General features: G+C 37.6%; 1 protein-coding gene across 3 annotated transcripts in view; it reads left to right on the plus strand.

Annotated features, from left to right (window-relative positions):
• Positions 1–23,864, plus strand: part of FAT1 (FAT atypical cadherin 1) — a 104,765-nt gene extending 80,901 nt beyond the window's left edge. The window contains exons 13-28 of one of the 3 annotated variants that reach the window (XM_009330651.1): positions 1,189–1,578; positions 2,965–3,179; positions 3,573–3,710; positions 4,035–4,178; positions 6,347–6,544; positions 10,809–11,610; positions 12,577–12,708; positions 12,823–12,980; positions 13,548–14,010; positions 14,522–14,675; positions 14,929–15,039; positions 15,255–15,895; positions 16,139–16,270; positions 18,314–18,373; positions 21,177–21,212; positions 22,149–23,864. In XM_009330651.1, coding sequence (XP_009328926.1) covers positions 1,189–1,578; positions 2,965–3,179; positions 3,573–3,710; positions 4,035–4,178; positions 6,347–6,544; positions 10,809–11,610; positions 12,577–12,708; positions 12,823–12,980; positions 13,548–14,010; positions 14,522–14,675; positions 14,929–15,039; positions 15,255–15,895; positions 16,139–16,270; positions 18,314–18,373; positions 21,177–21,212; positions 22,149–22,774 — 4,400 coding nt within the window. In that variant the 3' untranslated portion in view covers positions 22,775–23,864. Of the gene's footprint in view, positions 1–1,188; positions 1,579–2,964; positions 3,180–3,572; positions 3,711–4,034; positions 4,179–6,346; positions 6,545–10,808; positions 11,611–12,576; positions 12,709–12,816; positions 12,981–13,547; positions 14,011–14,521; positions 14,676–14,928; positions 15,040–15,254; positions 15,896–16,132; positions 16,271–18,313; positions 18,374–21,176; positions 21,213–22,148 lie in introns of all 3 variants that reach the window. The other 2 variants (XM_009330652.1, XM_009330653.1) reach the window with 2 other exon arrangements.
• Positions 23,865–26,150: the final 2,286 nt, after the last annotated feature.

A 26,150-nucleotide genomic window follows, 5' to 3' on the forward strand; every position in this document is an offset into this window, starting at 1 on the left:
AGTGGAACTGACAGATGTTCAATACCTCTAAGGATTAGACTCCTGAAAGATATATTTAGGGCTACTAAATCATGTAGCACCTGACTTTCATGTGTGAGTAGCTTGGAAAACATCCCTTTTGTATCTCTGCAAAAAAGAAGAGAGGGGAAAGAGACAAAACAGAGGATATTTTTAGTGTGATAAGCTATTAATGTTATGATGGGTTAGGTCTATCCTTTTACTCCTGTTGTAAGTAAAAGGAATATTAAGCTGTGTCTGTTAGTGTAAATGTGCATTCATAGATTTTGTATGTGTGTTTCTCAGACTAGCCATCGATGATCATACCATAAAGAGAACGCTGGTCAATTGTAGCTTTATGTATATGCTACCCTGTTAAGGTTTTTGCTGCCTCTCTATCTTCACTGTTTAGTTACAAGTATTTAAGTGAACATGAACTGAAATGACATTAGAAAGAGTTTGTTCTTAGGTTTTGTTGTAAGGAATACAACAGCATAGGGTCTTCTTAAAAGGTATATGATTTCCATATATCATCAGTTTATTAAACAAATAATTAATAGTTGCCTCAGTCTCGTGAAACAACCAACCTGCTTTGTGCTATGATAGAGCTAGGTTGCTGAATTGGAAGGTAACAGACAGATGTTTTCACAATTCACTAGTCTTTGAGGCTCAGGAGGAGCTTGGCCCAAAAAACTATGGGGTTTTTGTTTGTTTCTTTTATACAGAAATGTTGTCAGAAATTATGTTCCTGTTAATTTTGGGACATGGTTCTTAAATAAACTTACTGGAATTGAGACTAGTTATTTGATGCAGCCTAACTCTCCCATATCCTCCCATGTTATTTATAAGCCTGCTAAGCAGATGCTGTTGTACTAAAGTTATAATTAGATTTATATTACTAATCATTTCATATTAGCTAGTACTGTGACTGTAGCAGAATGATGCTTCATGTTTCTTGTGTGGCAGAAAATCGGTGCAATGAAGTGTTAGCTTAATTTTTTAAATCAGATTACATCTTTTTGGAAATCATTCTGCCCTTCAGAGAGCAGCCTTTAACTCTTGCTAAAATTTACTTTAACATGAATGATAATATTTAGCATACATGTTTTATTTCTGTAGCTATCAGATCTGTTATTATGTTGGTGTATTTTAATGGCTGCTTCATACTCTGCAATTGTTTTCAAAATGCAGGGATGAACCATAAAATCCATTATTCACTGATGAACTCTGCAGAGGGCCAGTTCTCTATTGATGAATTCTCTGGAATCATTCGGTTGGAGAAGCCTTTGGATCGGGAATTACAAGCTGTGTACACTCTAACTTTGAAGGCTACAGATGAAGGTTTACCTAGAAGACTGTCTTCAACAAGTAGTCTTATAGTTTCTGTTTTGGATATAAATGATAATCCACCTGTATTTGAGCACAGGGAGTATAGTGCAAGTGTATCGGAGGACATTTTGGTTGGAACTGAAGTTCTCCAGATCTATGCTGCAAGCAGGGACATTGAAGCCAATGCTGAAATCACATACTCAATAGTCAGTGGGAATGAACATGGAAAATTCAGCATCAATTCAACAACAGGTAACAGATCACAACTGTGAATATACTTTAGGCTAACCAAGCACAGTGCCATACTGCGTTCTACAGTAGTTCAACTAAATAGGTTATGTATATTCTACGTGCATCATCCTGGCTGTAAAGCCAGTGCTACTGTCTGTTCACCCATATTGCCAGCACACTTACTAGAGGAGTGCAGTAGAATGTAGAATAAGAACTTTATTTGTTGCTGCTACTTATTGTTATTTGGATTAGATTCATTTAGCTGGCAAGCGTAAGTTTCCTAGCTGGAATATTCCCCACCCTGGGGGCAGAGGGCATGGAAAGACATAGTTCTGTAACGATAGAAGCATAATAGTCTTTTGACAAAAGCTATATAATCAGAATGAGTGGCCAGACTTGCTAAAAGATCAGAAGTTAAATTGATTGGGAAAACTAGTCATTGGTCCACAAAGACAGTAATTCTAGAGGAGTTTGATATGGCATTAAAGAGAGGTTGGAATATTCTGTTCAATCATATATCCAGCATGGCAGAGGAGATTTTAGGCTTGCATGTTAGTCAGAGTTAGTCTCAGGAAGCATTTAGGTTCTGTGGAGAATTTGTCCCTATTAATGACAATTCTGTGTTAAAAATCAATATACACCTCAATTCCAGTTTTGTTTTCTTATATAGTTCCTTTTCTAGGGTTAATTTCTGGTAAAGTTTGGGGGTTTTTAAATAAGATTTCTACCCGAAAGTTAATAGTAGTTAATTATACCAGTGTAATTGAAATTAGTTCTTCCAGCTGCTTTTTCCAGTGTGCGTGCTGGTACTACAGTATAGAATTACTTTGCCAGTTTAACTTCTTCACATATTTGAAAGGAGGAAAAAGGTTCCAGGAAGACACTCTTGCAGCAGCAAAACAGCATGTATGTTGGGGACTGCACTACCTTAATTAGTCGGTTAAAAACTCACACTTTAACTCAGATACTTCTATCAATCAGAATTTGTGGTCAGACACTTCTATAACTACCTCTGCATATTCCATGCCTGACCGTAATGCTGGTTGCAAGGAAAGTCAAGTTCAATGTCATTTCATATTTTTGGTTAATTTTAATTGAAAATTAAGTAAAGGACATTTTCTAAACACATTTTTTTATTTTTCTTCATTTTTTTCATTACAGAACGTGAGCCAGGTGGTTTTAAAGTGTGAGTCTTTTGTAGTAATGGCAGAAACTTCTCACCTTTTTACTTTTATGTGTAAAGCCTGATCATTTCACTGTGTAGCCCCAGCTTTACAGTGACAAATCAAGCCCTGAAGAAGCAGAGTATTTGTCAGACTAAAATCAAAAGTTGCAATATATAATACTACAGTAATAGCAGAGTTTGTGTGAGGGGTTTTGTGTTCTTTTTTTTTTTTTCTTCCGTAGGAGCCATTTTTATTATTGAGAGCTTGGATTATGAAAGTTCTCATGAGTACTACTTGACAGTGGAAGCCACAGATGGAGGCACACCTTCATTAAGTGATGTTGTAACCGTGAATATTAACGTAACAGATATCAATGACAATACTCCAGTGTTCAGCCAAGACACTTACACTGCAGTAATCAGTGAAGATGCTATGCTTGAACAATCAGTCATTACAGTACGTATTGTTGGTTTTTTCCTTTGAAATACTCTGTCATGACAATCATGCTTTTAGTCTTGAAGGAATATTGATTTGAGGATGGACATAAATGAATAGATAAGTTTGCCACTGAGTGAATTGAATATTTATTTTGAAAAAGTTTCAGAACCAGGGACTTGAGATGCTATTGGAAAGTAGATGATATTTTGTGATATATTTGTGTTCTCCTCATGAGAACATGACTTAATTTTAGAAGAAATTCAGGAAATTAAGGGGTGTTGGTATGTTCTATTTGGATGACATTTCTCCTGAGAACTATGAAATAGTTGTGCTCCTCTTCAGGATGTGTTCATCCGAAAGATGATAGAGTCTCTTTTGACCTGTTTTAAATGAGACTGTAATGTCCCTTAGGTTATGGCAGATGATGCTGATGGACCTTCAAACAACCGCATTCGCTACACAATTATAGATGGCAATCAGGGAAATCCTTTTACAATTGACCCTACCAGGGGTGAAATAAAAGTGACTAAACTTCTAGACAGAGAAAAGGTAAGCTTTTGATGCTTTTTGAGCAGTTGGAATTAATTTAGCGATATGTAATTGATGACTACCATTTTTTTGGATTGTATTTGTAAATTACCATTTCAAGTATTCCAAAATTAATACAGCTGTAACAAAGTGAAAGCATCTATTTATGTCCATGCTTTTTGGGGTGGGGGACATCTGCAGGAGGAAGAGAAAGGATTAAATATATGAAGGCAAGTTTTACTGGGGGGTGGCACTAAAATATTTCTTCTTTAAAAGGAAAGCTGAGTTTGCTACTCTTTGCTCCATAGTGAATGTCTGAAAATTTTTTTTTTTATTATTTCTTAGATTTCAGGATATACCTTGACAGTTCAAGCTTCAGATAATGGAAATCCACCTAGACTTAACACAACCACAGTTAATATTGATGTTTCTGATGTAAATGACAATCCTCCAGTATTCTCAAAAGGAAACTATAGTGTTATCATCCAGGTAAATACAGATAGCGAAGTAGTCAAATAAATAATATTATTGGAGTGTTAATTTGTGACTTGAAAAATTCTGCAAGATATGATAAACCTAATGCTTCGATTTTATTTTTCTGTATTTTTAATTATTTAAGGCTGTCAATGAGACTGCTTACCTGAATAAGTGGTAAGGGTTACAAAATTCATATTGTGCAGTCTATTTAGAAATTTACGTTGCAAGTTGAGCATGTTCTTTTTTCATGTACTTCATGTGTGTACATGTATATATATATCTTACACATTGCATTTATGTTTATAACGTTCTTAGCATCATACAGGTAGGTTAATTTTGGTATTTCTTTTAATCTTAGAGTTACTACTTAGAAAAAGATACTTTAGGTACCTATTACTGTGAAGCACGTGGTGTGCACTGTGGCACATAGTTCAAGACTTAATTCCTATTGGCCTCCTCTGGGATCAGAAGCAGTTAAAACAGGAGTAGTGTTTCATATTGCTACGTACCAATCCTTTGACTAATTTTGCACCTTAGGATGGTAGTAGTGGGCCAGATTCTCAAATGGCTGGCACGTACTTGCCTGATTCAGAAAACTCTCTGCTAAAGCAAAGATAGCAGAGGCAGCGTCTGTACTTCTTGTCTTCCTGAATCCAATAGAGAATAAATGGAAGGGAACAAAGGAATTGCATTAAGACCTTTATACTAGTAACGTAAGTGAGCTCAATCCCTTGGGTCCTTTTGCTGTTGCTGGTGCCTGGCCTTGTACAATAGATAAGTGGGGATCAGGCAATGTTATCTGGTGCACTGTGCCATCCTAACATACCACTTCTGTTTGAGACTCTGTGCATGATTTGTAAAAGTAGCTTTCTGAAAGGGAACGAAGTGATTCATCACTACCCAACATATACAGAGTATGCAAGTAAGATGTCCTGGATCTTACTTTTTTTTTTAAAGCAACAGATTTGTATGTTTGTGTGCTGTCAGATATATTTTGCTTTCCCCAATTACAATCTTTCTTGAAGTGAATGTTAATTAACGTATCCCCTAAAACTGTAGACTATATAGCCAGTGTCTGCTCAATTAAAAAGGAAGACCTCGTGTTTTATAGTTCACTCATATCACCCTGTCCCAGTATGAGGGTAGCAGAGAAAAAGCTGGAGGAGTTGCCCAAGAATGCTGGTGTGCATTTCCTGATATATTGGAGATGGACATTTTTGGACACAGTTGGAAATGTGCTTAGCTATTATGAAAATCAAATTACTTTCGATGTCCAAATGTAAATATTTGTATTTTGAAATGATGGTCCTTGTCTGTTTTGCTGAAGGGGGAAAAAAGCTTCAGCTGCAATATCTGATAATTAACTTGACTTATTCTCTCAAGAACAAAGAGTATGCTTGTTATTAGGAGTTTTTGCAACTGTGAAAGGGGTAGCATTTTGTTATTGTTGTACTTCACAATAACGCTTCTACTTTTTTTTTGCATTTAAAATATGTGTATATATGAAAAAAATCTGGTCAATACAGTATAGCACAAATTTAAATTTTCTGGGAGAGAGGTGTTACAAGTGTGTGTGTATCAGATACATGATAAACCAAAGTGTGTGAAGTGTCTGTGAAACCTCAGGCATCCATAGGATGCAAACTTGAAGGGATTTTATGATGCAAATTTTAAAACCTGGATTTCATATTTTAACCAGATTGCGGCTGTAGCAGCCACAATTGTAGTCAGAACACTAATTAGGGACACAAGGGGTCAGGTGGAGGAGCCTGTTTTTCTAGTCCTCCCAACAAAGGCATTGGATTATTCTTAACAGGTGTTTTAGCTAAATTTGAAATCTTTGATGACTTGGTAATTAATCTACAATAATATTAATTCAAACCAAAAGTGCAAACATGTAAAGTTTCAAGGCTGAGCTACTTTTAAAAATATAAGACGAAGTTTAAAAAAATGAAGTTTAAAAATGTACTGCCTTTCTCCTTTTACTGGTTTCATCGTTACCCTCAGAGGGTAGTATTTTTCCTTAAACAATATTGTCATTCTCATTTCTTTTATACTGATTAACTGGTTTGACAGTAATCTGATATTTAATTTTTTTTTTCTGTTGTGAAAAGGAAATCAATGTTAGGCTATATGCTCAATTATAACAAAACCAATGTGATTGTATTATGCATTTATAGGAAAATAAGCCTATTGGATTTAGTGTGCTACAACTAGTGGTGACAGACAAGGATTCTTCTCACAATGGCCCTCCTTTTCTCTTCACCGTCCTGAGTGGAAACGAAGAGAACACTTTTCAGATTAACCAGCAGGGAGTACTGACCACAACTGCTGCACTGAATCGCAAAGTGAGGGATCACTATTTACTTCATGTCAAGGTAGGATGCACTACCTCTAGCTGTTTTGTGTTTTAAGTATTTAACTTCTCCCACTCATGCCCAATCCACCATTTTTTCCTGCCGACCCCTTGTCTTTCTGTTACAAGATCCTGACATGCCAAGTAGTCGTTTGAGGCACGTTCCTTGTAGTAACATCTTCATAGACAATGTCTGTTGATTTAAATTGAAATCTACACAGGTGTAACAGTAAGCTGAATTAAACTCATGGTAAGGGTAAGGTGTAAGTGAAATGTTAACTGGGTGAGCGGTCTTGATAAGCCCTTCGCCTTTCATGTGGAATGCTGGAAAAGCCAGCAGGGGACAGGTCCCTTGAGCCACCTGCTATTGGCTGCAGACTTCCTCTTGCCACTGTCACTTTGACCCTTGAAGCTGTGAGCTGGACTACACTGATACGATGGAGACAGGGATAGTGAAGGTTGCACATCACGGCAGTACTGAAATATTTTTCTATAGTGCCACATTCTTTTTCCGATGGCAATTGAAAATATCTTTTTTTAAGCTTGGAAAACCAGGTCAGTGGACCTTTGTCATAGCATTGAAACTTGCAGCACAGCACTCGGAGATCTCAGAATCTTGCAGTGGAAAACACAGCATTTCAGGGTCATTTTTTAGTTTTATGCCATAATATATGCCTACATTTGCCATGGTTGTGCAAAAAGACCAGACAATGTCCAAAAATCCAGGTTACGTTAATATAGCTAAGTTCTCTAAAATAGTTTTTTGTAACCTGATGTAAGAAAAGTTCAAACAACTTTTTTTAATCTTATCCAGTCCTTTTTAATTCAGTTATAAATTAAGCAGCTGTGAACAGGAGACTTAAAATTGGTAGGCTAAAAATAGCTGGCCTTAATTCTTAAACTTCATTTCCAGATTCATGTTTTAAGAAAAATTCTTAGCTTTATTTTACATTAGGATTTTCTTTAAATCTCCAAATTATTCTCATACCTAATATTGCACACAATTTCTGAGTAAACGTGCACTTGCAGAGTTTGAGCAGTACTGTCTGCATCAGTGTATACTGAATTCTGTCCACATTGGGATAATAGTCGTGGTGTATTTATACAGTCTATCTCTTTTCTGTGAGGAAGGAAAAAAAATTCCCACAGCTACTGTGGTTTGCTGGTTGAGTCACTAAAACATGTTATCAGGAGCCATCAGTATAAGAACCAGCATAGATAAAGGTTCTATTTAAATGTAGTTTAGTTTAGGTTTTAAGAATTGAGATTAAAAAGGGGGCAGGGAGGTATGTCATTCCTCTCTGAGCCATTTTTTTCCTCAATGGTGATCTGCTAATTAGTGGTGGGACAGATTAGCCTTCAAGGTACCTAAGCGATGGCTCCGTTGGCCTTCCTAGGCTGCATGAGTCCGAAACAGCAGTAGAGCTGGGCTTTGTCACACTTGCCTAATAGGCTTTCCAAGTTCTATACTGATTCCCCAAAGTTGCCTTTTTGTTTAGGGAAGAAGAACCAGCAATGTTTTTCCTGTATGTGCAATCAGTGTAATACAAGATTCATATGTTTTATTTTATATTTTCTCTAAGCAGTAACTGATTTCTATTTATTTTGCTTCTAAAACATCTTCCTGTGAATGCATGCACAGGCAATTATGTCTGTTCTGTGTAGACTGTTACACTGTCTTTGTCACGTTTCATGATTTAGCTGTACAGTTGGCCCCTCCTAATGTACCTGCCTTTTCTTAAGTATGAGGCACCTATCTAACGCCTTCCTCTGGGTGGAATCATGCAATTCTTTCATTTCACTTCCTAGGCTGTAGGGTGCTTGTAAACAGCCTGTCAGTACTTAAGCTATCTTCTCTTTAGCACAGCACTTGAAAAGTGCCTTTTTTCTAGGGAATGAATAAGGGCTATTTTAATGGCATCCAGTAGCTAAACAAGGGTCTTAAATGTACTCATTTAGAAAAAAGGCTTCTCAGAGATTGTAAATCATTAAAGCAGACTATACTAATGTGCATTTTTTGTATGCTGTACTACCCAATCTCAGTATTTTGGACCTGTCTAGTCCCTTGATTTACAAGTTCTCTGCCTGGATTCTGGAAATATGTCACTGTCTTTTAATTGCCATTTATCATCTTGTACTATGATAGCTTTTCTTAAATAGACACAGTGCTATGATTTGCTATTATCTTCTCCTTAGTGAGTCACTATACACGAGTATGAATGCATCTAAGACTAAAACTAGCATTTCCATATCACAAGACTTCAATTCCAATGATACATACAAAAATAGATACATGACTTCTGTGGAAAAATATTCTTCCCCTGTTCATTTAAAAGAAAGTTTTCAAAGGCTGTAGGAAGGCATCTTCTCAAGTTTACAGTATCTTTAATTTCTGCGAGTCTTGCAGCTCACAAGTTAATGGCTGTGTATGATCTCTTAATACTCGTTTTCCTTTTAACTGACCTTCACTGGTGTGCTTTTCAGTATTGATAGCTTTCACCTTAGTTGCTTTCTGAATGGATTGCTGAGGCAGAGGTCGTCTTATGTTACAGGCATACTTTAATTGGGAAAAAAACAAAACAAAAAACCCCAAGACCCCACAAACAACCCCTCCCATACACACCCCACACACCCACTACCATCAAAAAACTTTACTTAACATGAGTCTTTCTTTTACTTTACTTTTGTGTTTTTAATAGAAGTAAGGATTTTTCTCCCAACAGCCACCTACATGTGCATGCCACTCACATTTGCTTTCCCTCTCTCCAAAGGAAATAGATTATCCATTAACAAATGTCTCACAGCATTACTGTGTGAAATCTTCAGCTATGAGTCATACAGTCCTTTGTGCCACACTCTGAAGTCTTTAGTTTAAAACGACAGAAGATTTTTAAATATCCGCACTACTGAAAAATCATTTCTCCTGGGGCTCTTCTTTCCTACTTGCTGTCCATTTGTTAGAATTTTACTTGCCTGTTTTAAGCCCTTTCTTGTTTCCCTTGGGCATTTCTCCTGCAGCTAAACTGCCTGCCTTCTCTTGTTTCCAGGCAGAAATCTAAGCAAAACAAAACTTTGCCAACTTGAGCTGTCCCCGCCCCCCCCAGTTACGTTTGCGTAACTAGAGGGCAAGTTTCTAGCCATGCCTGTCTTTTGGAGTTAACGGATGAAGACATGTAGTTCTTTGAGACATGTATTAGCTTTTAAAAATGCTACGATTATACGCACGTCCACAGATGATCTTGTGCCTGGAGTTTTTCCTCTTTTGCTTAAATTTGTATGAAAAATCAAAAGCAGCTTCTCTGCATAGATCTTCAAAGTGTACCAACTACCTGTAGTTATTGTAAAATTATTGTAAAATCTTTTGAACAATGCAGGGTATCTTCTACCTTCTGAGCCCTGTGTATCCCCTCTGACCCTTCACATCTCTCCAATTCTTTTTTGCCCATTTCTTTAGTCTCATTTTCAGTAACTGGGAAAGAGCTCCGGGAAAAAGGTAGATGGGAAACAAGAACTGAGAAATAGAAAGAAAGTGAACCTCAGGGAATGCTCTTTTCTCACTTTTCTACTCTTTTTTTTTTTTTTTTGTCCCCTCTTCATACAACGACAGTGTATGCTTTTGTCAAAAAAGGGTGGAGGACAGGGGATGTGATGTTTAAAAAGGCTTTAAAATTGAATTAGGCTGATTTTGTTAAAGATAGTTACTTTAATTGTCTGAAGCAAATAGCACTACAGGTGTTTTTTTCCTCTCCATGATCACAAATCATGAAAGACAACATAATTAATCGTAACTTTCTACAGGTATTGTTTTCCTTTTGAAGTACTGTTTGGCATACTGCATTTAGATTGTCTTCAAGACCACCTCCTAATAACTGGTGAAGCATGTTGTAAATTTCTGGTGCATGACTCATTTCAAGTTTGTAATGTTTCCATGCTTGAAATAAAAAAGCTTCAAGCACCATCTGCTGTCTGAAATCAGCTACTGTGCATTTCCTCTGTATTTGCTAGAAGTGCTAGTAGCTTCCTGGCATGTCCAGGTATTAAGAGCACTGTAACCTTTTAATCTTGGAAGAAGTGAAAATATGTTTGTGTGTGTCTGCTTATATAAGCTTTTTAAATTTTCAATATTAACTTTTATGTCAGGACCTGTGTTATGAAATTTTAATAAAACATTTTCCTGTAGGAACTTTTTTTTTTAGAAAAATACAAGTCTACTGTATACAGTACAGACATCTACAGAAGAATTTGACATTAAGCAAAAATCTAACTCTGTCCTCATCTTCCTTTAGGTGGCAGATAATGGAAAACCACCGTTGTCATCTTTGACTTACATTGATATTAGAGTTATTGAGGAAAGCATTTATTCTCCAGCAATTCTGCCTCTAGAAATCTTTATCACAGCCTTTGGGGAAGAATATTCAGGTGGTGTCATTGGAAAAATTCATGCAACTGATCAAGATGTTTATGATACTTTGACATACAGTCTGGACCCCAAAATGGAATCCTTGTTCTCTGTTTCCAGTACTGGTGGCAAACTAATAGCACATAAAAGATTAGACGTAGGACAGTACCTCCTAAATGTCACTGTTACAGATGGAAAATTTACAACTGCAGCTGATATTACTGTACACATCAGACAAATCACACAAGATGTACTAAATCACAGCATTGCAATACGCTTTGCAAACCTTGCCCCTGAAGAATTCATCGGTGATTACTGGCGTAATTTCCAGAGAGCTTTAAGAAACATCTTGGGCGTGAGGAGAAATGACATCCAGATTGTTAGTTTGCAGCCTTCTGATCCTCCTTCAAATCTTGATGTCCTCCTGAATATTGAGAAGTCTGGTAGCTCTCAGCACCCGATGAGAATTTTGCTCCACAAGATAAACTCTTCTGTGCCTGACCTAGAGGAGATTTTAGGTGTCCGGATAATTGATGTTTTCCATAAGCTTTGTGCAGGCCTAGATTGTCCTTTGAAATTTTGTGAAGAAAAAGTAACAGTGGATGAGAACATCATGTCAACCCACAGCACAGCCAGGTTGAGTTTTGTCACTCCCCGTCATCACAGAACAGCAGTTTGTCTTTGTAAAGGTAAGAAAAGCAGTAAGGAAAACAGTATCCTTGAAAACATTGTTCTGGTTTTGAACAGCCGTAATCCACAGGGGAACATCTATATTACAGGACAAGATTAAGAATGTCCTGTAACCCTCACTGCAACATTTGCCTAATTTTATTCAGAGTAAGGAGTAATTCTTTGTCTCATTACCCATTTTAAGAATTTATATAATATAAGCTTATGGGAAAGGATTATTTTTTTTTATAGTTGCACCGTCATTTTCCATTTTATGAAAGAAGTTCCTTTTTTTTGTTGCCCGTTCTAAATTGCCAGCCATTTTCAGTCTCGTATGCACGAAGGTAAGTTCTTGCAAAGTGCCTGAATACTTCCTGGTTTCTGCTTAGAGGAATAGCCCGCGCAGCTTCCAAACTTGGCTGGGAATGACAGGGTGAATTGGGAAATGAGTATTCATTAAGATACATATAAGTATACAGACTTATAACAGAAGATTAATTTGTCTTTAGCTTTGAGGGAAACAACATTGCTTTTTAAAATCGTGACTTAATCATGCTGGGTGAACTTGCACATCTTAAGTAAATATTTAAAGCCCGTTCCTTTTCTGTCTCAAATACAGACACACTCTTCTGCTCTCCCCAACCCACTCTGTCCATGTTCAATATCTATATGTTGTTTTTTAGGGTGTGTGATAGTAATGGTAAACCTTAAACCACAACACCAGTTGCCAAATTTTACCAATTGAATTGTTTGAGTAATCAAGATAACTGTGAACATCAGCCGCTATACATGCCATTTGTCTAGTCTGTGTTTGTGCCAGTCATGTCCCAAAACTGTTACTTCACTTCCTTGTCTGATAAGGATATCATTTGGGTTGCTTTCAGCTACTGTACTTCAGTACAGTATTTTCACATATTTAAATATAGCTATTTTCACAAAATACCATTACCACCAGCAGAAGAGAAAGAATGTATTTCGTTTTACAGAAGGGAAATGCCCCCTGGTGAATAGTGTGTGTGAAGGAAACCCATGCCCTGAAGGTACCGAATGTTTAGGAGATCCAAAGGAAGGAAAATACACCTGTGTTTGCCAAGACAGCAAAGCTGGACAGTGTCCTGGTAAGAAATTAACTCTAAAAATCTCTGTGTAAAACCATACTACTTTCCAAATATAAATTTGATGCCAGTCCTGTGTTAACACATTTTATGCTTTTCTGTATTCCTAAGCATCAGCTGGCTCTGCTGTGACATTTACTGGGAGCAGCTATGTGAAATACCGTCTCATGGAAAATGAGAACAAAGAGGAAATGAAGCTGACAATGAGACTTAAAACTTACTCTGCTCATGCAGTTGTTATGTATGCTCGAGGAACAGACTACAGTATCTTAGAGGTATATTAAAATCTCCTCCTCTTTTCTTCTTACCATCTTCTTACTATTTTTTGTGCCAAATTAAAAGATTGAATCACAACATCTCTGTTGCGTTGTTACAATTGAGAATTGCCTTCAAGGTAGTGTGTGTTATACATCCAGGTGACAAACTTGTACAGAATTTTTTTAATGTGTAAAAGGAATTAGTTTTCTTTAATGTTTTAAAAATAAAACAAAAAAACCCTGAATTATCTATTTTAAATAACAACTTTAAATTTATTTGCTTATAATACTCATGAAGTCCATACAGAAAAAGTCACTTAAAGCACAAAGGTCTTGAAGTATTGTAATCTTTTGGTGATGATCTGTGACTTCTTTACTAAAGGAAAAAATGTACAAAGTATACATTTTAATTAAAAGAACCATATAGAATGAATCACAGTCACTGTGACTGTTTGTAATACAGATGGTTTTATGAACACCACCATCATCCCGTCTCTCCAGCAAACACAAACTTTTATAGGCATCAATACTTTATACTCTTCAAGTGTGCAGACCATTTGTTGATGTCGTGGCTTTCCTCTATAGATTCACCATGGAAGGCTGCAATATAAATTCGATTGTGGCAGTGGACCTGGGATTGTCTCCGTTCAGAGCATTCAGATTAACGATGGCCAGTGGCATTCAGTATCTCTTGAAGTGGACGGAAATTACGCACGACTTGTTCTGGATAGGGTGCATACTGCGTCTGGTACTGCTCCTGGTACACTTAGGACACTAAACCTAGATAATCATGTGTTTTTTGGTGGTCATATTCGGCAGCAAGGTACAAGACATGGTAGAAGTCCTCAGGTTAGCAATGGTTTCAGAGGCTGTATGGATTCTGTTGTACTTAATGGACAAGAGCTGCCCCTAAACAGTAAGCCACGAAATTATGCACACATGGAAGAATCTGTAGATGTGACTCCTGGATGCTTACTGACTACCACAGAAGGTTGTTCAAGCAGCCCATGTCAGAATGGAGGCATCTGCAATGCACTGTCAAATGGAGGTAAGCTCTGTGCTGTATTTTTCTGCTGTTAGTTTTCAAAACTGCTTTTCCACTTCCCTGCCTTGAAGGACAAAACAACTTTGTGAATAATTCTTGCTTTCCCAGAGGGCTGTAGAAGGCTGGTTGTTGAGCAGGTAGGAAGGCTGTGTCTGCCGTGTTCTAGACTCAATTCCTTGGGGTATGAAGTAGACAAAGTCCATCAGACAAAGTGGGGATTTAATCTTCAGTGTCAATACCTGAGGTCCGTCCTCTTAGCTGCCTACTTCAGAGTCATTCTTCAAAAATTCTGAAATCATTGTGACAAGCTTGAGTTTTGTGAGAGAAATGAAAGTTATCCTTCAACTGTATTCAAGAAAAACCTTACTGTTAGACTTCCCTTCATCTTTCGATAAAAATATTTCTATTTCTTCCCATCCTCTCTCTCTTCAAACAGGTAGGTGGGCAGGGAGGATTTTATCTTGAATCCAGTAAAGCCATGTGTGTCTTTCAAAAAGACTGTATTTGATTTCAGGTTACTACTGCAAGTGTGCACCTTTGTTTATGGGAACTCACTGCGATGTAAGTGTCAACCCGTGTGCTTCCAACCCCTGCCTTTATGGTGGTACTTGCATCCCAGTCAGTGATGATTTTATCTGCCAGTGCCGAGGACAATACACAGGCCAAAGGTATGTTTTGTATGGTTTATTGTACCAATGAACCCCTTAGAGAATAGGCTATAAATGTAACACTTTTTCTGTTTTCTTTTTTATCTGTTTCCTACTTAAAGCTCAGACTTTGAAACCCACTGTAGTTAGTTGAAGTTAATGCCAACCCCCATGTTACAGCCCTGAATCCCACACTATACTCACTTGCAGTAAGGTTCATTCATGCTTCCCCCCTCCCCCCCCCCCCCCCCCTTTTTTTTTTTTGCCTTTGCAGGTGCCAGCTGGGTCCGTATTGCAAAGACAATCCTTGTAAAAACAGTGGCAAGTGTATTGACAGTTTGGATGGACCTGTTTGTGAGTGTGAAGCAGGCTTTCGTGGAGAAAGGTAGGTAGTGTTCCACATATATTGAATTTTTAACAGTATTACTTAACAGTTAACAGTTCAAACTGGTTGAAATCTGGAATGTTGATAAAATAGCAAATTGCCTGGTAGTGTACAGACTGTGTATTAAATAGATCTAGAATTGTTGAGAACAAGGAGACGACAACAAAGACTACTGATGTAAACTAACCATCATTTCTCTGCTCTGTTTCTGGTAGGTGCCTGACTGATGTCGATGAATGCGTAGAAAACCCGTGTCTTAATGGTGCCCTTTGTGAGAACACTTACGGTTCATATTACTGCAATTGTAGCCGTGGATTTGGAGGAAAACACTGCACGGACATTGTTCTTAACAAATACGTTTCGACATCTTGGAACATTAGCTTAGCCGAAGTGATTGGGATTATTGTTTTCATTGCAGGAATATTCTTGTTAGTTGTCATTTTTGTTGTTTGCCGCAAAGTGATTAGTAGAAAGAAGAAGCACCAGCCAGAACCTGAAGACAAGCAACTGGGAGCTACAACAGCTTTCTTGCAAAGACCTTATTTTGATGCAAAATTGAATAAGAACATCTATTCTGACATCCCACCACAGGTTCCTGTTCGTCCCATTTCATACACTCCAAGCATTCCAAGCGACTCCAGGAACAATCTTGACAGGAATTCTTTTGAGGGGTCTGCTATCCCCGAGCACCCAGAGTTTAGTACTTTTAACCCAGATTCTGTACATGGTCACCGGAAAGCTGTAGCTGTTTGCAGTGTAGCACCAAATTTGCCACCTCCACCTCCCTCCAACTCTCCTTCAGACAGCGATTCAATACAGAAACCCAGCTGGGATTTTGACTATGACAGTAAGAAATGTTCTTATTTTCTTACTTTTCTGTTAAAGGTGTGTGCTGGTACAATTTTAATATGAGTGCAAAGTCTGCCCATGCCTGTTAGGGTACAAAAGGCATTATGACTTTACTGGGTTTTGAGTCTGATCGGGCTTCATGCTCTATGAAGTTTTGTAAAAATGCGTAGATCTCAGCCTTAAATTTTATTGACTGTTTAATCTAGAATCCATTAATCGTCTCGCTTGAAACTTTTTCTTTCAGCTAAAGTAGTAGATCTTGACCCCTGCCTTTCAAAAAAGCCTCTGGATGAAAAGAACTCCCATCCTTATAGTGCTAGAGAAAGCATGTCTGAGGTCCAGTCTCTCAGCTCCTTCCAGTCTGAATCATGTGATGACAATGGTACGTAAAATACAATCATTCTGTACTGCCGCTTACGTTCATTTCTTCTGTCTTTGCATCTATATCTCTTAGTGTCAATAGGACTTACATATATCGAATATATATTAAATAATACCTTATTTAATATATATCTGTATTTACTTATGTTAATACCCAGATATGTTAATTTTTTAAAAGTATTTTGCCTATCTTACACCTCGCGTTAATTACTTTACCTTAAAATTATATATAATCATTCTGCTGCTAGAGTATTAACAGTGAAAATGCAGTAGAAGGTGTTCAGAGCCTTGTGTTTAAAAGGCGTTAAAAGCGTGTTCAAATTGAGAAACTCTTCTAGGTAATCATTAGTTATCACCTTATGCAAGAATACGGTGAATTTAAAAAATGGCCTCTGCACAAATATAACTTTCGCTTTGACATTCAGCTCTCAGTAAAAAACTTTCTGGTGTTACAGTTTCATTTGTTTCCTTCTCTCTTTCTTGCTGCGACCTCAGCTCCCATATGGATCAGATCAGTTCTGAGTGAGAGCAGAGTTTAAGGGACTGCTTGTAAGTTTGATTACTTTAGTAATGAAGGAAGCTGCACAAAGAGGAATTTTGTTATAGTAGAACAGTATATTTGGCTTTCACCATGATTAAAAAGAATTCATAAAATTTCATACAATGAAAACAGCCAATATAAAAATATAAATATTTTGATCGCAACTCCAGTCCATCAAAATATAATCAGTATGCATATTTGTGGGTTTTATTGCTATTAATTGGAAGTCTTTTACTTTTCCACTGTGGTGACAGATGCTTTTACAGTTGATATGAATGCATCTATGTATTCAGAAACATTTCAGACTGATTGGACAAAGCCACGGTTGTCTCGTAACTTAATTCACTAAGTTAAGGTGTTTTGACTCTTTATTCCAATTTCTGCTTTTGTCTGCGTACAGTAAAAAGAATTTGAAATTTCTTTAGTTTAGGAATAAAGAACATTCTGCTTCTCAGCGAAGTAGAGTGATTTGTTCTTAACATCTGTGTTAATGATTGGTGAAAGTAAAATGGTACGCTTACAGTACTCATCATTTTATCAGTAGACCTGATACCAACTCTCAACTTTTTTCCTGTGGTATTAAGTGTTGTGCGGTACATGCTGTTCTCCCCTCCTCTCCATCCCATATATTTCATATATTCTTACTCACGTTTCTTGTCATGTATTGATTACTCATTGATACATCATTTTAAGAGAAATAGCTGTAGTATATTGTTCCTTCCTTCCTTTTTGGTAGATTCTGAATTTATTAGTTTGAAATTTAATTCGTGAACCATGCAAACAAATTGCATGTGCTTACCTCATCCTACCCTATAAGAGTAAATCCTTCTCCCTTCCAAAAGTATCTTGGGAAAGGGAAGACGTTAAAAATAAACTCATTTTGGTTGGTTTTAAGTAAGAATGTCACAGCCTGAATTTGGTATTCCCACTGTGATAATTTGGTATTCCTACTGTTCACACACACACCTTGAGTACATGAGCAACAGAAGTTTTCAGTAGATATTTTTCATATTCTAGCATTTTAGTTCATTTCAGTGAAAATTTCTTCCCCTGGTCTTCCACTGGGGGGAGGGGGAATGTAGTTTGCAGTCTAAAAGGGGAAGCCTAATGAAATACTCCTTAATTCACCCAACACAAGCCTTTAGAAGAGCCTAGTTTATTGCTATCTAGATGAAGTATTATGCAAATGGTGTGTTTAGGAAGCATTTCAGAAATTCTAACACAACTAAAGCAGCTTTGTGCTTGTGCAGAATTTGCTTCAGGAAGAGTTACAAGTACTTTTCCATGTTTATCAAGAATAAAATTCAGGTTTATAGAGTATTTTATGTATTAATGCAACTGCTTTCTAGGTAGAGAGTAAAGGTATATGTACACCAATAATCTTGCTCTATAAAATAGTAATGAACTGCAATTTTACAGTGTTTTTTTGTATATCTGTATGCTGTTTAAAATGACACTAACTATAGGTTTGTTTTAATTTGCTCCTTTTATACCTTTTACAAGCTTCCGTAGTGACTGTAATACACCTTGTCAATGCTGTTGTTGACTCGGTGGAAAAAGAAGGTATATATATGTTTTCATATTTTTTTACTGCTTTGGCAGAATAATGCACGTTTGTCTTCTAGTAATGTAGCCCTAGCAGATGGGAGTTATAAAATATTATTTACTTGGACTTTCTGATAAGTTTTAGCAAAGAATATATTTATATTGTATATCTGTTCATATTTTCATGTGTATGCTGTAGCTATGCTGTGGACAGGTTTCAAAGCGTGATTTCTTGGGGGGGGGGGGAGAATTGGCATAAAAAGCTCTTGGTGCTTACTCTCTTCTGAAAATATTCACACTAAAGCTCCCAGCAGAATTGAGACAACATCAAAGGCAATTACATACACTACTGTAGATGAAAAAGCAGCAGCCCCCACTTCCTTTTCTTCTCCCACCCACACCTGTTGGCACCTTGTCCAGCTGAGCAGAATGGGAGTAGTCTGGTATCAGTACGCACTTCCCTGGTCTTCAGATCAATCTGTCTCTTTAGCAGAAAAATATGATTTCTAGTATGCGGTTGAGGTATGTAGGCATACACATCCCTATCAGTTTAAGTAGTTACTTACTACCCAGCCGTACACCAGTAACTAAAAGGTATGTTTGGGTGTATGTATGTACACACACTTATAATTTGTGTGTGTGTGTGTAGTCTGTATTTGGAAGAAAGAAAGAGGCGAAGTAGACGTTTTCAATGGAATTTTATTTCTTTTCTGCTAAAGTTTAAGAACTGACCGCTCTGGAAAACACAAACTCTTTGCAAAATCATAGTAGTAATAAAGGTGGCGGTGAGGCTATACAAATGCTACCTATTGTTTTAATTGACTTAAAAATCCGTAAAGTTCGAGTAATACGCAAGTAATTCACTTCATGACCATGAGTCTGCAGAGGTTACTTCTGAAACAACATCCACAGTGTATGTTTCCTATTTCTTAATACAGACTAGGAAACCCTACTTTTTTATTAAGTCCTACTTAAAACGAAGCCATTTTAAGAACATAAAATTAATTATAGTAGCTAAAGATTCTCTTTGGTTTGTTATTTGAAGTACATCCTGTCTAATGTATGCAGACACAAAAAAGTAGACAAATGCAAAGACTTCTAATTACATGAGTAGTTCATTACTGTGTACCTGTAGACCATAGTCCTCAGTGCTAAAAAATTGTAATGCGCAGTATATATGAAAGGGAGAATTATAAGACTAGAAGAAGTAAAATCTATCAGGGGAAATATTTAATAACTTACTCAGATTTTCTCTGAGATTTTAATTGGTAGAAAATAAAAATGATGGATGTAGTTCTCAAGTCAAAGTTGAAAGTATTGCTTGATGGTTTAGTATCACTGTGAGATAAATACAAATATTTTATGCATTGCAGAATATTCATAGAGAGATCAAAGATGTCCTGCTCAGCTACTTCTTAACACTTGGAAGTTTCTACTCTTAATAAGCATTCCTTCTTTCAAAGCATCCTTAGGTAAATGAGTTCTGCTTTTGAGCACCCTCAGGAGAGTGCCAGGTCAAGCAGCAGAGATCCTTGCTCAAGCCTTCAGCAAGGTCAAGCTCTGGGACAGATGGTCTTGTCTCTCAGACTCTTTAGTCTCCCCAGGTGGTTCTGTCCAACAGGTATCCTGGAAGCATGAACTGTAGCGAGTCTCATCCTAGGACAGTTGTAGGCCTGCGTTCTCTGCACTGCTCCTCAGGGAAGGTCGTAGCTCCGTGCAAATGGACAGTGCTGAGTGCAAGAGGAAATATAGCTCCAGTCTAGCAGATTGTCACCTAGAAAGATGGGCACATCAGGTTCTAGTTTGTGTTTCTGTATTTTATGTTAAAGGGTCTTTGCCTCAGAAGCAGAGGACAGGACCGAGGTCTCCCCAGTGCTTGGTAAAAGCGCTCTAAATCATAAGGCCTATTGGCTTTAGTTCTGCACCCAGTTTCCCGAGAAAAATGGAGAATGTCGTCTTCTAAGTAGACTAGTGGTGAGAACCTTCTCCTGGAGATGAGGCCAAAGATGTTTTAGGAGTCAGATCACGGATGGTAGCAGACTGATACCTCCTTTAGTGTGGACAGTATTTTTCTTGTCTGGGCTAGGCAAGCTTAAAAAAAAAAAAAGGAAACATCCCCCAAGAGTCAACCTCTGTCCCTCCAGTCTTCCAAGAATAGATAAAAGTATCGATTCTTAGGAGAACAATCTGGTATTAGGATAGGCATCGCCCATCCTTACAGACCTGAATAGGGAATATAGATTCCTGAAGAGAGAAAGATTTAAAATTTGTCAGATAACACAGGACAGTTCTCTGCTGAGCATGAGTTGTTGGGATTGCTGTACAAAGGGAGGCAGGTCTCCCAGTGCACAGTGTATGGAAGCTAGATACTAAAGGGAGAGGTCCCATCTTTGCATGAGATACTTGAAAGTCTAAGTCCTAATAGATGCAGCCCTGTATCGAAAACCACGGGGATACACGGAAAGAAAAAAATCAGACCGAGTCTTGTTACCCTTTTTAGCAGAAGTCCTAAACCTACTGATAGATTTCTGCGGACTGCAGATTTTGCCACTACGCAGCCGTCTCCTGGGTGGGCTACATCGACTCAGTAGCTATTCAACAGTTCAAGTCTAACAAAGAAGGAGCCCAGGAGAAGAAAAAAAAAAAAAAATGCCAATTTTACTACTGCTAAGTAAACTGGCGTATTTTGCCTACAAATAATGGACAAAAGCAGCATGAACATCATAGTGACAGTCATTGTTTGTCTTTACATCGGTTCTACTATTTGATTCCTAACTACAGATGTTTTCTCCTTTTTCTTCTCATTCTGCCACCTAAAAAGAATCTTTTGCTGTTCCTGACCTCAGCAATTCAAGAGGTGACTTCTGCATGCAGTTCATTGATGTTCACCAAAATATTTCTGTTCATACTTGATTTTAACACAGACTTACTATCAGTTGCTTGCTGTGCATTTGTCTGCAGTGATTACTCTTTACTAGATTTGCACCTTATTACAATTCTGTATTATTTTCCTTTTTGGTGGTTAGATGAGAAAAACAATTATTTTTTAATGAGATTAGGCTTACATCTAGTTTCCAGCAGACCAATACAGTTATTCAAGGGGAGTTTGCAAGAGAGGATCAAGTTCGGTCGTTTATGCATGATTAAGCTTTATTTTCCTGTGTGTTCTTGTATTTGAATGTGGAATGTCTTTACTAATAGTCGGAGATTTTTATCAGAGGTGCGGCAGTTACTGCAGAGCTAACAGCATTTTGTGAAATTAACTTTACAATTCAGTTAAGGGGTAAAGTCGCTTTAAAAGGTCTGGATACTTTACCGATTACAAAATACTTCTTTTATGTAAGAAAAGCATGGTTTATATATGCTAAATATATTCATAAGAAAAACAGGCAGCTGTAATCACCCTAACTTTAATTACTTAACAGTTGATTAAGAATTTAGCTGCACCAGGGGAGGCTGTTGGTTCTTTGCTATCCAGTGAACAATTCTATACCATTATGTATTGTGACAGCACATTCCATAGGTGACCTACAGCTCTTCCCATTAGGTGAGATGTCTGAGAAAATGTAAAAGTTCAAGTGTGAATGACGCAGTATCTAATGCATGGCATAACTGTAAAGCTGTGTTGTGTTGAATGTCTTTTGTGGAACCGGGGCAAACTGCTCTCTAATTAACTAGTGTCCTAATCATGGTGATTGCATTGTCTTAATACGTACGTTGACTTCTCAGTTCAGATTGACTTCAAGACAAGATACTAACACTACTTTTTTTTTTTTTTAAATTAACTTTTCAGGTTATCACTGGGATACATCAGACTGGATGCCAAGTGTTCAGTTGCCAGGTATCCAAGAGTATCCAAATTACGAAGTGGTTGAGGAGTCAGCTCCCCTCTACACGGATCCAAACGCCATCGATACAGACTATTACCCTGGCGGTTATGACATAGAGAGTGATTTTCCACCTCCACCTGATGACTTCCCTGCACCTGATGAGCTTCCACCGTTACCACCAGAATACAGTGACCAGCTGGAGTCAATACAGCCACCCAGAGACATGCCAGCCGTAGGTAGCTTGGGTTCTTCTACAAGAAGCAGGCAGAGATTTAACCTGAATCAGTACCTTCCCCATCACTATCCTGCAGACATGTCAGAACCTCAGACCGCAACCAGTGGCGTCAACGGCAGTTACAGAGAACCTTATGCTCCTTACACATTAGGGTACAATAGAGACTTTGAAGCACCCGCTGTAGACAACATGTCCATGTCTGTGTATGCTTCCACAGCTTCATGCTCCGATGTGTCAGCGTGCTGTGAAATGGAGTCTGAAGTCATGATGAGTGACTATGAGAGTGGCGATGATGGTCATTTTGAAGATGTGAAAATTCCTCCACTTGATTCCCAGCAACATACAGAAGTCTGACACACTCAACAAAAGTGCCTGGACTCTAACAAACTTTGTCAAATCTAGAGCGACTTCCAAGAGCTTTTTTATTTTTTTCTTTTTCCCAGCCACAGTGAATGCTTTTGTTTCAGTGAGCTAAACTGGCGTGGCGGCATTGGATCATGCAGCTCCATTTCACTAAATCAGCCTATTTCCATTTCCTGACCTACTGTAATTGGACAGTTCCAAGATTCCCATTGGCTGTGCCATTTCTGAACATCCTTTTTGTACTTACATTGTCTATGTTAAAAAAAATCACATACCACTTCTCCATGTTAGCATGATGCATATATTTATATAGTTCTAATGCAATTAATTTTCTCCTACTTTTTGTAAATTTTATGTACAGTTTTGATTTTAATAGTTTTAACTAGATTTTGTAGATATTTTGTGAATTTGTTTTCCACTGAAACTAGTGGTGTTAGTGTGCCATTAAAAGCTAGCACCCTGACTTCTTATAATCAGGGCGTCACTGTATGTATTCCCCCAAAAACTAAGGTTTGACATTTCATTATAAAAAAAATTCAGCATATTCACACAATTCCAACTGTACATAGGTTAGGTCTGATAACTTTCTGGGTCAACTACATGGAAATGTCTTAAATGGGTTGCTGTATTTTAGAACTGTAAACATTTTTTCCCTTCTTGGAAAGTGTGTTGGGGACCCTCTACATACCAGTTTAGAACCAAAACCACCATGACACAGTTTTTATAGTGTCTGTATATTTGTGATCCAATGGTCTTGTAAAGGTTTTTACTGAAAATTACCATTAGCCAGTCTTTCTTACTGACAATAAATTATTAATAAAATACTTTAGCTTTGCTCTGTGTATCTCTATTATGTAATATACAATTGACAAAGCATTCAGTGCAGCATTTTTAAGTTTGTATATGTTTTGTACTGTATTAAGTTACTTGCTCCAAGCAACACATTTTCTTCTCCTCAGAAATCAAACTGCAGCTATGTTAGAGATGCTCACTAGATGGCAGCGTGTGTCTACTTAATGGTGTTTTAAAAAGTAATCGGGCCAGTATGAATAAAGATTGATGGGTATCAAACTTCAGTAGCCTTCTCGGTAGTTTGCATTTTTCTTTAAACATATAATATCAGCTATGTAAATTACTGAGTATTTTTTTCCTGAAGTCCCAAAAATATATACAGAAAAAAAACCCAAGCTCTTTAAAGCAGTTTCTTCCTTTCTTATTCACCTGAATAGTTATTTTCATGAATAGTTGTCCCTTGATTGTGCACTCGCATGCTGAAATTTCTGTGCCAATTTCTGAGTTTGTGATAAATAGATTGGGGGTTTTATGCAATTATATTTCAATTGCAGTTTCTTGCATTAAGTTCACACTAGAAGTTTACCTTGAAGAAGTCAAGACAGGATACAGTTTGCCTGTCTATTTTCCAGCTGCTTGTCTGACTAGAAAAGAACAAAGCCTCTAACAAATTTGTCCTGATGGTAGGCTAAAGAAATAAGATAACTAACTGTCTTCTGCCTCTTGCATGAGGGACACTTTTTAAGTTCAGAACAAATTTCCTAGCACATTAGTGAATTTTTAATATAGCCTGGAATCCTCTATTTTTTTCCTACTGTCTCATAAAATTTTGTAGCCTGGAAAGGTGGTATACTAGATTCTCTCAGGCCTTCCACCATCTGGGGAACAGGGTACTGGATTTTGTGTTTGGAGTGCCATTCATGCACAATATGGAACAACTCCCAGCCTGGCAGCTGTATAATGGAAATGGATGGATTACAGGACTGAGCCAAGAGCCAGGCACAGATATTCCCCAGTGTTAACTTGCCCATATGCAGGTAAAAATCTCATGATGTATGTAAAAAGGCTAAAATCAATGGGTTTAAAACCATGTTCTGGCTGTAAGATGCAATATTCACCCTGATAACAAAGAGCTTTTTGTACATTGGACCAAGTGTTAGCATTTTCTTATTTAATAGCTTTAAAAGAATATTACAGAACTGTGAGTAAAAGGTATCATACACTCTACGGTAGTTAGGATCACTGCTTAAGGTCCATCTTGAGCTATGAAGGTTAAGCTTAGTGGCAGTTCTACTCAAGATTTCTTAATCTTGCTTCTTGGTAGGAATGAACCTCAGAAGTCAGCAAGAGGAAGACACTGCACAGATTTGCATCATTTCTCAGTTGATAAGGACTCCCAGTAAAGATGAAAGCCTGCCCTACAAATACAGTTTCTTAAGTTACTCATTTACAGCAGAAAGGTCTGAATACAGATTTTTAAAATTGAGAATACAGGAACATCAAGACTTAAGTATACTTTTATTCATAGTACTGTGAACTGAAGGCTAATGTAGAACATCTTGCTGAAAAGGAACAATGTCTCATTACTCTGCAAAGAGACTCCAAGTCAGCTTAAGAAAACCTTAGATTGAAAGCATCAGAATATCATTTTTTTCTTTCTCTTCACAAGAATGTGCTGCTAAGCAACATGGAACACCCAGGTTATACTTCACAGCAGAAGACAAGAGGGCATCACAGCAGTCACAGAAATAACAGGCAGTTTCAACTCCACAACAGCGTTGCTGTTGGTGAGTAAAGCAAGACCATGTTGAACAAACTTTGTAGAAGTACCAGGAGCTATTACCACCCAATTAAAGTCCAGTAAGTGCAATTAAACCTGTTTTCCCACACAGAGCTACAACAATACACAAGACCAAGCTGGTGAAATTTTTAGCCCAGTTAAAACACTGATACAGCAGAGCATTGCTGTTTGACTCAAGAATAGTCCAAGACATTCAAAAGCATTGGCCAGATGATTTGAGACAAGCATTTTAAAATAGGGAATTTCAGTGAAGTCATACATTCAAATCCTCATAGCTACTGTTAATATGTTTTACCTAACTCCTTATACAGATTTTTAAGTGGCTAAAGATAAATACAAACTTCATCTCTCAGCTTTTGAGTAGTTGGCGTATGCATATTAAAAAGGTCTTAAAGCAATACCCTAAATCACAGAACAGTTGAGGTTGGAAGGCATCTCTTGACTATCTCCAAGGATGGAGACTAAAACCTCTCTCTGGGCAACCTATTCCAGTGTTCATCCGTCCTCACAGTAAGAGTTTTATGTTCAGGTGTAGTTTCATGTGTTTCATGAAACTTTGTTTTGTGCCCGTTGCTTCTTGTCCTGCCATGGGGCACCACGGAGGGGAGTCTGTCTGTCTTCTTTACATCTTCACATCAGGTATTTATAAACATTAGTAAGTTCCCCACTGAGCCTTCTCTTTTCCAGATTGAAGTCTCAGTTCTCTCAGCCTCATATGAAAGAGTCCCAGTCCCTTAATCATCTTACCAGCCCTTCGCTGGACTCTGGTTAACT

This window comes from Pygoscelis adeliae, unplaced genomic scaffold, assembly GCF_000699105.1.
Source record: "Pygoscelis adeliae isolate BGI_AS28 unplaced genomic scaffold, ASM69910v1 Scaffold167, whole genome shotgun sequence".
In the NCBI taxonomy this organism is placed as follows: domain Eukaryota; kingdom Metazoa; phylum Chordata; class Aves; order Sphenisciformes; family Spheniscidae; genus Pygoscelis; species Pygoscelis adeliae.